The 13,435-nt window shown below is 33.1% G+C and overlaps 1 protein-coding gene across 1 annotated transcript in view; it reads left to right on the top strand.

Moving 5' to 3' along the window:
- Window positions 1-13,435, top strand: part of LOC113499539 (rho GTPase-activating protein 7-like) — a 76,010-nt gene that overhangs the window by 25,998 nt on the left and 36,577 nt on the right. The window contains 1 exon segment of the mRNA XM_026880052.1: window positions 6,534-6,682. Within this exon segment, the coding sequence (XP_026735853.1) occupies window positions 6,534-6,682 (149 nt within the window).

Below are 13,435 nucleotides of genomic sequence, written 5' to 3' on the forward strand. Positions count from 1 at the left end.
GATGAGAATTGTATGTACACCATCAATATTAGACAGTATTTTATAAAATCTAACTAAAATATTAAATTTATAAACGTTTGAGAATAACTATGACAACATTAGTAAGCATTATAATATTTATTTACGTAACGTCTGTATAATAATTTAAGAATCAACTTCGGACCTAATTCCAGCATTTTGAACGTCTCAAAACGTTACAAACATTATAAAAATCAAACAAACTTCAAAATTACCAGCATTCAAAATTAGTGCTGTTCACAAAATATATTTAAATTATCCAAAGGCCCTTAATGGCTGACATAATGTGTGCCTAAAAAGGTCACTTTAATGATGCCTATTTTTGGGAACAGAGGTTGAAATTCATAAAACATTTAGTAGTTGGTCATAGTGAAATATCAGAGGTCGGTAAGGTTAAGGGTCTATGGCGCCAGCAGTTCAGAATTCAATTGTTTTGTATATTGTATTTGGCAATGTTGCTTTTATATCCTTGTATTGATTTTGGTTATGTCTGGGTTTATGTAACTTGGCTGTTTTTGGATTTATGGTGCACTTATGCCTTTTAGGCTCAGTCTAAATTACCTATTGACTTTAAAACAAAACACAATTTCCATATTAAAAAATATTTTAAACAAAAAATATGATCAAGTAAGTAATTTCTCGGAAATGGAAGAAGCCCTCTCCTGACTGTTGTGAGACACTTAGGATAGGCTAGGCTTCTAATAAATGGAGCTCCCATGTCGGGGTTCGCGGTAGACTGCGAAAGCGTTCCCGCTTGGCCCCCGACTAAAGGAAGCGGGAAGCATTCCATTGGTTTTAGCCGGTTGGAGTCCGGCACACCCCTTCGCCTTCCCCAGGGCGAAGGATGTCCATGAGGATTTCAACATATTCTTGCTAATAAGAAATCTTTTAAATAATTCCAATTTCTCACGAATACAATTTTTTCTGTTACACAGATGATTGCACCTGAAGTGTAATCCAAGATACGCATGTACGTGGATACGCAGTTGAAATTAAATATTCACTCAGGACAAACACTTGTTTTGTATTATCTAAATTGAAATGCGCAGAATTATGTATTATTTATATTCATTCCGTCGTTTATATCTTATTTACATATTAAAAGGCGTGTTTGTCATGTTAAATTGAAACTTCCAATGAGATATGTGAATTGCATCTTTATATAATTGAGTACACGCGCGAGCAAAAGTGTAGAGACTCCACGTGAGAAAATGTCTGACCTTAATTAATGTATAATGCATAGAACTAGCCCTCTTCCTATGCTCATCATTGAAATTTTTGTATACCAAGGCCAACAATGATAACCAACGAAAACCTAACACATAATCTCGGTGTGAAACTAATCTGAAGCAGTAAATAGGAGGAAATACATATGTTTAAACATTTTCTACTGCAAGTGAGAGACAAAAAGAAAATAAGTAAGCCCCAAAAAAGAGATCGTTCTAAAATATTGGTAGCTGTTTATTTCATTCCATTCTTTTAAACATAAAAGCTTCAAATTAATATATGTACCTCGCATGCATAATCATTAAAATCTCAACCCCTAAAACGACCTCCCTAACTAGTTTCAGGAACCTGGCACCTGGCACGCGTCAAGGAAATTGCCTTAATATCTGTCTGTCTGCCTCTCTGAGGTCGAGAATAGGCGAAAGCTTTTTTCTGTTCGACTAAAGGCCTTAATTACCGTATTGACTTGCTCTAGGGGTTGAAAGCTCATTTGGTAACGTTAGAGTATTTACTATCGGGTTGAGTTCGGAATTTTATTGATTTGTATTTGGGTTGTATTTCTGCAGGTGAGGTTTTTTTGTATTTGCCGAGTTAAATTTAATATAGTTTTAAGATAAAAGCAAGTGAAGATAGTATGCCAACACTTAAATAATAGGGATGATGACAATTTTTTTTAGCAGTGTCCGTCTTTTAGTTTTTTGTATAATAATGGATACGTATTTTTTAATTTGTCCTGCAAACATAAATTGACCAAATTACAGTGATGAAACTTACGCTTGACGTCACGATTAAGTATAAATTTTACTCTATGTTACGTCACAAGCCCCCTCTCCTAAACTTTAAAGCAGTTAATCTTTGTCAATTCTAGTTTTTCTGAAAAAGGAAAAAATACGTGTCTCATACTTTTGAATTATCTAACTAATGAGATTTTTTCTTTTACCCAGTCATCATCGCTATTACAATTTTCCTTATCGAAATATTCATACTTTCATTTACTCTTTATGACAAAGCTGGGTGCTTTATTAACATATAAAATATACGTTTTTATTTATATATCAACTTTACATAATATATTGAGAAAGACAAGATAAACGTAACCTCTTTTGATCTATTTCATAATTATTATTATTTATCTTTTATATTGTTGAAAGTTTATTGTTAGCTAATGTAGTTTAAACAATTCAAGTACTAAACGCAAAATTCTGCTACAAGTTGTGTTGCCATACCTACGTCACGGACTCACCCTCATCAAATTATGACATGTGTTGCTAACAGAAATAAAGGGTAATATTATTTATTTTGAGTGATGGCAAATTAATAAAATGTGAGTTTGTCCATTTTATTTGCTAACTTAGTTTGAGTTGATTTTGATTAAATATTTTTTGGAGGGATCACCCTTTTAGCTTTTCATAAAATTTTGATATAATTAAAACTCAATGTACTTATTAGCTTTATATGAGAGGTAATTGGATTTATGTACCCTATTAAGTATGGACAGTGTGACTGTGAAAGAAAACATATATTTTTATTATAGGTCATAATTTTCAAAAAATTGATTTTTTTTTTAAGATTTCAAAAACAATCTTTGTTTCAATTTTGTCCATACACAATATCACAAAATAAACAATCACCTTCTTCTTTCAATTCTATAAATCAAACATTTTTGTTTTAGCAAACACCTACTATGGCCTACGCCTACTAACAAAACTCGTGTAAAATATAATCCCACAAATGACTCCTAAACTCAACCCAAAAATACTGCTTAATACCACAAATACCTGTTACCCATCACTCCCGACCTAGTATCGTATCGTAACAGTTAAAACATCTCTATTACGGCCAAGGCCAATTTATTGAGTGTCATAAAGTATTTACGACTGTAATAACATTTAATAAAGTGTATGTTTATATTTAAAGCCCTGAACTAAATATATTGTGACGTTTCGTATAAAAATAACGTATTGGTGTCGAATTTCTAACGGTCGATATAAAATAATATGTCTTTACGTTTTTGTTTTCTGATGTTAAATTGTGTAAGGAACTGCAAGGTGAAAAAATGTACAAATTATGTATGAAGAATAATTGCTAGAAATATTTTCGTATTATTTTCAAATGTGAAGGGATTAAATATGAGTAAGAGTAAAATTAGTAAGGTTTTTCAAACTTGTACAAAAATATAATTTTGCAACGTTGGTATATTTATGTTTGCTAAAAGCGAAGAGCGATGACTCAAGCATAAATAACAGTTACAAGACTCTTAAATTACATATCAATATTGAATTAAAAAAAAACTACGTAATATTAAAAAAAATATCATAAACAACTCTAAAATAAGAACCCGCATCAAAATATCTATCAAAGCCTACGTCTAAAACTCGACAACAGTTTCAAAACACGACCTACATGGGCAACGTCTGTCGCGCGACTGCGCTCTCCCCACCACTTCCTAACGGAAACTGACGTCATCATGCGATACGGAACTCTTTGTGACAGCTGCCCTAGTTCTACGTCCGTGATAACTTTATGCGGGATTTTTTCTTTATTTACGGAACTCTGTTTTATATTGTTGATATCGAATGACAGTTGCAGATGTTGTGTGTCTTGAATATTTTTATTTGTTTGCGGTTGAGAAGCGATTTGTATGTTTTATGCTTTGGAGAATAGCAATATTAGCAATATTAGAGCAATCACAAGAAATTGTTATCATAATTGAAAACGATACGAATATAGTTAAAGTTATTGATTTTGTTAAATAAATAATATCAGATCATTATTTTTCAATAGCTACCATTTTTAGTAAATTTGTTAACTGGTAAAAAATGGCTGAGATGAGTGCGCAGTAGTACGTTTTTTAAAAGCATAAAATAAATGAATCATCACTTTTGAACAGTGCCACAAAATCACGTTAAGAAACATAACCCAAATTAAAATCCCGATATCCATTGACATCCACCAAAACCTTTCTATTTAACTTAATAACGAACAAACACAGTTTTTACTGGCTTCTGAACCGAATGCACTCAGCTTCAGCTTCAGTCACATTAAAAATCCCCGACACAGAGTATTTGGAGTGAATTACCACAACAAAGGGACAGTTAACGTAGTTAGTGGCTTTGACAGCCGGTGCAAACAAACAGCACCCTGTGTAGTCCGTATTGAAGGGTAAAGGTATACAGGGTGCGTGTATATTGATGGTGAACGAAAAGAGGTTAGGATTTTCTCTTTTTTGGGTATTTTTTGGGGAAATGTTAAGTTCTAAAACTATTTGACCGATTCTTTAATCCTTTGCTAATATAAATCAAAATCATATGCAATAATAATATTACTCGCAGCATCGTGAAAGTGTTGCTAAACGGGGTAAAAGGGACTTATTTTGTAAGCTCACATTGCTAGCACGTAAAGTTTCGCAAAAAATGTATAACACGGCTTTCTCTTAAAAGACAACAAAGCTGGTTCAAACAAAAACCACCTGTATAAGCCTGTATTGAAGAGTTAGGGTATACAGGGCGCTTGTATATTGATGGTAGTTAGAGACTCCTGGCGTTTGATATACGGGTTTCAAAGGGTTGAAGATTTTTCGTTTTTATTGAGATTTTTCTTGCCAGATTTTTTGCAAAGTACCTACTTATCTGTTACATTTTTATATTGTGTGATTATGTTAAAAAAAGCATTTGTAAATTTTATTGTTAACCTTTTCCCAATTGACGGTTTGTGGGTAAAAATATCCTTCAATAAATAATAAAAATACTTATATATGATTCGAAATAGATATATATTATGTTCATTCTTTCGCATGCTGCATAAGGCATAATGTGTAGAACTAAATTTGACTTAAATACTAACATCTGTCTGTACCCATATTTAAAGCGAAATAAATGATTTGATTTTATTTAAAATTACACCCAGACACAGTACAAATACGATCATTTGTACTGTGCTCATCACACAAAATATTTTCTAATATAACCTGAAAATAATAATAAATCCTATAGAACCTCGTTCTCTTTGTTCTCGTACAAGTCACAATAAGCACATTTTGTGAGCTCTGAAAACGTTTGCCGTTTCCGTCGTGTGTCGCTTAGTTTCATTTCCGCGACAGTAACGCCCTCTGTTGCCAACTTGCTTCTAAATGTACGATGCGATTTTAAAAGTCTATTTGAAGAATAGAAAGCTTAGAAATTGTGTCGTGAAATTCGTTTGGAAAATTTCATGTTTTTTTCATTTTCAGGAAAGCAATAAATTTGGGAATTGGAATAATATTTTCTCGCTTTCAAAATTTCCATTGGCAAATTTTTAACCCTGTGTGTTTTTAAGTATCCAAAGCTGAATGAATCAATTCTGACTACATTTCTCTTGAGACATTATGATTAAAACATACAAGCTGACACACCAGCACTGAACTGTAACTTTTCTCCTGTGTATACGTCTTCTTTATCAAATATACCTGTACCTTTAAGAAAACACACATTTATCGCCCTTCCAACAAGACTTCATATTTCGACCTAATTCAAACTACGCAGACAGCCACGATAGGCCCAATTCACGTCATACCTAAATCAACTATTGTTTAACTAAGAATCATCTAATCTCTATTGACTATTATACAATGGCGTCGCGATATGACGTCATAGCTATAGGCGTGACGTCACGACTTGAGTGACGTTTCCTTCCTTTGGTGTTGTCTCGAGTAACGATGTAGGTGTTGACAGAATCTTGACTGATATTGAGAAAGTGGAGATGGATTGTTTGATTTGAATTTATGGTGGGATTGGAATTCAAATGTATTTGGCATACTACTGGCTGACTAGAGGACAAAAGTGCTTAACATTGATAGAAAAATTGAGATACCTACCTAAAATGAAATTATTTTGTGCTTGATTGGGAATAATTTGTTTGTGTGATCCTCGAAAATTTGTCCAAAATCTAGATTTTTGTGCATGTGACTTGAATGTTAGTGTAACACAAGGATTAAGTCGTAGGTGCGGGAGTCATTTTTTTTGATATAAAAATGTATTCAATAACTACGATTATCAATGGTCACTTTATTTGTTTAAATGTTTTAAGTTAAGGGTAGGTTTTCCTAGAACAGCTCATCATTCAATCAATCAATGAATTTGACCGTACAGTACTTAATACTCCAAGTTGCTCGACAACAACCGGACCTCTTCCACTATATTTCAATAATGTAAATTAATTAAACAAAACTTGGACCGTGCTAAATCCATCCAAAGTCTCCATTACCAAATACAAGTTTTAAGCAAAAATAACCCCAAAAATACTTGTTCCAGATCTCCAATTCCCGATAGACGTGTCGGGAGTACAGAACGACCACCCGTTCCTGGATGCGGACTCGTTGCAGTCCCTGTTCCGGCGGCTGACGGCCCTCAACCGTTGTGCCAACATGAAGCTAGAACACCATCATCATCAGAAGAGATCGGTAAGTTTAAAATATGGGGTTTAAATTTTAAGGGTTTGGCTGCTTGGATTTCTTTGAAGGATGAAAAACTGGTACTCACAAATTTCATTATTTTACTTTACCCGCATATACTTGACAAACGACTTTGTTTAGGAACAATGTAACAGTGATAAAAAAACACAATATTGCCACATGTTGCTACAAAATTTTCATCGGAAATCTAATATTTTGATCTAACTCTTTTAGAAATTGATTTGATCGGGATGGAAAACCATATAGGGATATGTTTAAAAACAAAAACGTTTAACGAAAATTTTAGGTAAAACTGTGAATTTTGAATAACCAATGAAGCAAACATGTTTCTAGCAACAATTCGCTGTACATTGTAACAGAATCGAAAATGAACATTTCAAGTTGATTGAGTGGCAAACAACTGAAATTCGGAACTACATACATTTTAGGAAATTCCCACTGTATTCCTATGTATGCTTGTGTTCTCTTTGGAGCCTATTAGGGCAGGCCAGAGGGTTTGTCCAAGTTACCGCGGCCCCGCTACGCAAAGCTCAAAGGAAGGAACATGGGTGGCTTTTGACCAGTAAAAGTCTGATACTCCCTTCCGCTCAACAAAAACCAAGAGAAGCCATTTGATGGCTAACTACGGGAGAAAAGTGTTTTCGACAACTAATTTTATGTGGAGTTTGGAGTTAAATCTCACTGTTCTTTTTGAAGAGAAGAGCATTTTTTTCATAAAGATCTCTATGCCTGAAATTGATTTTCTCATGTATCCCAAATCCGAACTGTTATGAAATACTGGTATTTAGTCTTCTAAAACCTATTGTGAATAATTATAAACCAATAGTACAATATATTTCGGATAAAAACTTGGTGCAAAAACAAAAGACGATGAAAATGGAATCCATCCAAACTTTGTTAATTTTCGTTCACATAACGCTACTAAAGAAATTTTAGCTACACACATATACAGACAAAGTAATGCTCTTTTATGTATTTACTCAATAATCTCTTTCATATAACGCAGAAGGTAAACGTTCAAATATCAAATCAAATATCAAATATCGTTTATTGGAACAAAAACCAGTGACAAACATTAATTATGCGTTAACAGCCGCATTAGTTAATAAAAAACTGTGTCGCAACTGTTAGCGCCTTTTAACGTTATAAAACATTTGATTGAAAAAGTTTGATAAACAAGTTGGCAAACTATTTGTGTTGTGAGGCCAACATTAATAGGCTATTAAGTGGAGTTTAATGCTTGCTGTTGGCTATTGGTGATTATTATGTATGGCCAATATTAGCGAAACAATGTGTTAAGTTTATTATGAATATTAGCGATCAGCGAATAGGTACGTGGACTGGTTAATATAGTCCTAAAACGTCCTCATGAAAACTAAACATTGCTTTTCGTAAAATAAATAGACACACGCTAAAATTGAATCTATGCTAAAGCAGATTTCAATAACAAAATACTACAAGAAGAAAAGCATACAATTTTTTTTTTAATAATCAACAATTTTTATTATAAAAACTGTCAATTTTTATAAAAAAAAAACTTTTGCAAATACCCTGCACAATACAGGTTTAAAATTTAAAGACCGAACTTTTTACCTATTTGTTTCTTCTAAAATTAGCCAAACTGAATTCATTTCATCAGTTAATCATCGCCCCATTTATTTAAAACAGCGCACTCGATCCCCCCCCCCCCCCAAGGGGGTAGGAGTCGGGAGCGATCGTTTGAGAATCAGTGAACCACAGTTTAGAAAACTCACTGAACTTCCTACTTAACGATTATTGAGTAAATAACACGTTTGATAACTCAGCTTCAAAGTAATCTGGTCTGATTAAATATAAAAATCTGTCCCGGTTTTGGTATTCAAAATAGTAACGAATTATTTGTGTTTTTCGATAGATTTGCTTTCTTAAAATGGTTAATGTGTAAAAAATTATAAAGATTCGTAAATCGATAATGTAATTCATATAACTATTATTATTTTAATAATGAAATTCAGAATTCTCGTTAATGAGGTGGGTACCTCCTAGTATACTAACTTAATAAGTTACAACAAAAAAAATTTTTTTTTACTGATGTCAATAAAAATGACATTTAAATGCTTTGTATACTGATCACATAAAGTATTAAAGCTTGTGTTTTTTTTTTTTACAAAACTGGTCGTATCTATCCACTTTTGCTGCTGACAGTACTCATTCAAATTGCCAACTCAAGTAAGATTCGAAACAACTCGTTCGTGTAGTTTACAATTTTTTAACAGGAGTCGCACAATAAACCATATCATTGCATCACTATAATTGCTAGTGTGTCTGACTGTACATTTTACAACGCACCTAATAGCTGATAGTGTACCCTCAATATTAAATTGACATCAAATCTTAATTTACATGTCCGTTAGAAATAAACATAAGGCGAAATGCATAAATAAGTACACAATTTTATTACGATTTAGAAATCATGTGCAATTAAACTCAACATCATAAGTCGATTACACATGTTTTTAAACTAAGTTTAAGTGACAGCGGTTTAACTAATAATTATTATAACTATTTAATGATATCATATATCCCTTGCTTTGGGAAAGCTTAAGTGCCCTCGAGATGAGCATTTTTTTTGCTTGTGTAAACCACGTTTAAAATCAGTAACAAATTTACGAGTTCGAGTCGTAGGTTTGATCATTCTTAATGAGTTACATTATGTAACAATCATTACTTATTAACAACAACATACTATGTACTCCTTTCCATAAACCTTTACGTAACATACGAACTGGACCCCAATTCTGCGATTAACAAGGGGTTTACCTTTGATCCCTAGGTCACTAAAAGTAGCTCAGTAAGGAGGCAACTGAGCCTTACATTTTTTTTCCTCAAATAGATAGAATGAGATGGCGCGACGAACTGGATGCGTACCACAAACAGTGGATGGCAAAAGCAATAGACCGGACAGAGTGGAAGAACCTAAGGGAGGCCTTTGCCCTGCAGTGGGAAAGTAATGGCTGAAAAAAAAAAAAAAAAAAAACAATAGTCAGTCCACTAGTAGTTGCATCATGCTAACAAATGTTCGATACATGTCTGTCATACATTCAATTTCTATTCGTGAAAACTTGTAATTGACTTTAATTCGGTTACTGTAGCTGTCAAATAAATAAATACCAGCAATAGCAATACTTTATGACGTTTCGGTAGAGCTAGAGTCCCTGTTTAAACACATTTTACATCGCTGTATACACACATACATGTACTTTAAACTCTGTAAACTCCGTACCAACAGTTTGACTATGATACATTGCTGGCTCGCTGTGTTTTGAGATATCGTCGCACTTTGTCAGCGGAGCTTTTACGAGTTGCGGTGGTGCAACATTCCAGGGTTAGGTTTCCTTACTGTTTCCTTAAGTATTATAAATGGAAAGCATGTTTGTTTGTGACATTTTGTGGCAAAAAGTACTGAACTTATTTTGATGGAATTCAACTTTGATGACAATTTTTTGGGTCGCTAAAATTCAAATTTGTATCGATTCGATTAGATTTGATGCAACGATTTTTTTTTTCATCGCAGTATATATATAAATAATCTATATCTATACTAATCTATACTTCTATACTAATATATAAAGCTGAAGAGTTTGTTTGTTTGTTTGTTTGAACGCGCTAATCTCAGGAACTACTGGTCCAAATTGAACAATTATTTTTGTGTTGAATAGACCATTCATCGAGGAAGGCTTTAGGCTGTAAACCATCATGCAGCGACTAATAGAAGCTAAGATACAATGATAAATGTGAAAAAAAACCGGGCAGGTATACCTAAATCATAAATTATATCTTCTACCTACGGGGACGAAGTCGCGGGCAACAGCTAGTAAGTTATAAAATGAATTAATTTAATACAAGAAAAGTAAAATTGGATTTTGAATTTGTTTAAACTTAATCTAAATTAAAAATAGAAACCAAGAGTCACATTTAAACAAGTTTAAATTCATTAACCTGTGTAACCCGTCGGTAGTAAAATGAACTTTAATTATTATGATTATTGCTATACCCTCAGAACTACCGTAATTATAGCTTTTAGTATAAGTTAACGATATTTTAATCTAGGTTTACAGAAAAATATGGTAACACGTTATGAATATTAAACATGAATGTTTTTGCTATCGAATGTACAAAAGCGTTTATGTGTAGGAACATATATTATATGATTTCTTGGACACTGAAAAGAGAGGATATAGTAAATTTATTTATTTAATTACAACGGTGAAAACCCAATTACAGCAATTCAAAAGCTCTTGTAGAGATTGAAGTAAACGCCTAAAAGACGAGACATTTAGAAAGAAGAAAGAAAGGAAAGAAAGAAAAAGTTTTGATTTGCGTAATTGAACGCAAACATCAAAAAAGATCACATAATACGAAGAAAGAGATTAAAAAATCAAACATGAGGGCGTAGTATGCGGACGATAAGTGGACGATTTCACAAGAAACAAAACGTGAATAAATAAGAGTATATTCTAGAAATAACTATACTTCACTATTAAACTACACAATAGAAATAAATTTAATCTTTTTGCCATTAGATAAAATCCCCACCAAAGAATATCGTTCCTAAACCATTTATATGCTTAAACAACATAATAAAAGATAACAAAAGAAAATGTAGCGTTGATAAATTTCAATTAAAGCAAAAGTTGTTTTAAACAAACCTCTAATGTAACTACATGGTCTGAAACTCGACGAAGTAATTCCACAGAATAACTAAATTTTAACGTTGCCAGGGATTTGCCAATCCTCAGAGAATCCCACAAAGTTGTGTCATATTTTGCTCTAGAATGCATTAAAACGACCCAATTCACTGTAGCTTACTGCTAGTTATTTTAGAGTTAAATTTAATTAAGAAAATCCTTTTTATTTTAAATGGAACTAGATGGTGGCTATTTTTTATTTTAATTATCGTACGTTGTGCTTAACTTTATTATTCTACTTAATTATATTTAAGTAGTACTAAAGTTTGAGACGTTTTTTAATATCTACCCGTCTCTTAATTATGTACAGTTAGAATTTACAAGTTTACAAGAACAACAAAAACGATAACATTCAGCGATTGTTTAACCCATTGTAGTTTCAATAGTCAGACACTGCTACCTCCTTGAAGTTCCTTCAATAAGTAAAAAAATATTTTACATATAGATAAAAATTACCCGGCTTATACTAAGCTATTAACAGTCGTAAAGATGTAAATGTAAAAATCGCTTAATTGAGAGTTGAATTCTCGATTGTAAGGTAACATACAAAGGGGCTAAAAAATGAAATTAAAAGAAAAATGGACAACGGTCTCAACTTCGTATTTTTACTGTCAAGCGATCACGGTTCACAACACTAGTAACAGACTGACAGACACACACACCTACACAATGGATCCAGATCCAGATACAGCAATTTTTAATCTTTGACCTTTTACCACAAATTCATACTCTCCCTTCTCTCCCTTACAATATTAATGTGTAACGTAATTCCACCTACTTGTGCACACAATTTGGTTTGATTGAAATTTGCCTGTCCACCATGGTGTACTAAATCACTTTACCCTGTATCAGTTAATCCCCACACGCTATTATTGTAGGCACCGATGAATCGTGTACCAGCCAATTTCAGGCACCAATGGTTGTTCACTATTTGGTACTAGATAAAGCCGGCCAGACTATACTGTTTAGTTTGATAAAAAAATATTGGTTATAAAATAATATCATAAGTAATGTATACTAATAATGCTTTATTTTGTAACTTTTGTTATCAGTTAACGCAACTGTTTCCCGCGCATATTTTATTTTATTGGTCGCGATTTGACTCACTGCCCCCCGACGACTCGGCTCATCATTGAGGACTCCAGTTTGACCCGAAGCTATTAGGGAAACCCGATAAACTAGTGTGAGTAACGTCACATCTTGACAATTGAACAACTTTCTCCGAGGAAGCAATAATCCTATTCCAAAAAAAAATCGTCCCATTCGAATTTTAGTCAACCAATTATATTTTAATTCAATTTACTATAAGAGCAGTTTTTCAAACTACCCTAGGGCAAGTTAAACCACGTTACACACACATAGAATGGACACATCCAATACATTTGACAGTCTACACCATTCCCAATCATATTGGTTTCTCAGTATATTAACACTAAGTACATTCACAATCTTAAGTAATAAGTCAAAACACCATAGATCAAAATGAACAATTTAACTTGCATGATGTAAAACTCGATCTATAACAAACATTACGGAATATGATCGATCGTTTAAAAAGGTCGTTTGTAACGAGACGGGAACAACGCTATTATTGATGTGGTCATATTACTTCAAATGTTAAGAGCTACCGAGATGGCAAGTGGTTGAGTCGAACGGTTTGAAGTCTTTCAAACGAAGTGCAATCTGGTAAATGAAGCAAAGAGTCAAAACAATTACGTCTTACAAAATTCAAACTTGGTGAACATATATTTTATTTCTTTTATCATCATTCCCCTGCTCTGCAATTATTATTTGGGGTCGGCGCAACGTGTCTTCTTCTTTCATACCTTTATGTCTTACGTCAACTCACAAGAAACACTCTTCGTAGCCATATCGTCTTTTTCACAATCCATCCATCCATCGTTTCCCCTACAAGCATCCACACCCATACTCAACACCTTCCATATTTTCTTTCTTTTATGTAATTAAATTACTCGTCAAGTGACAAACCTACATGTTACAAATTTATTTTATG

Source organism: Trichoplusia ni, chromosome 12 (assembly GCF_003590095.1).
Source record: "Trichoplusia ni isolate ovarian cell line Hi5 chromosome 12, tn1, whole genome shotgun sequence".
Lineage (NCBI taxonomy): Eukaryota > Metazoa > Arthropoda > Insecta > Lepidoptera > Noctuidae > Trichoplusia > Trichoplusia ni.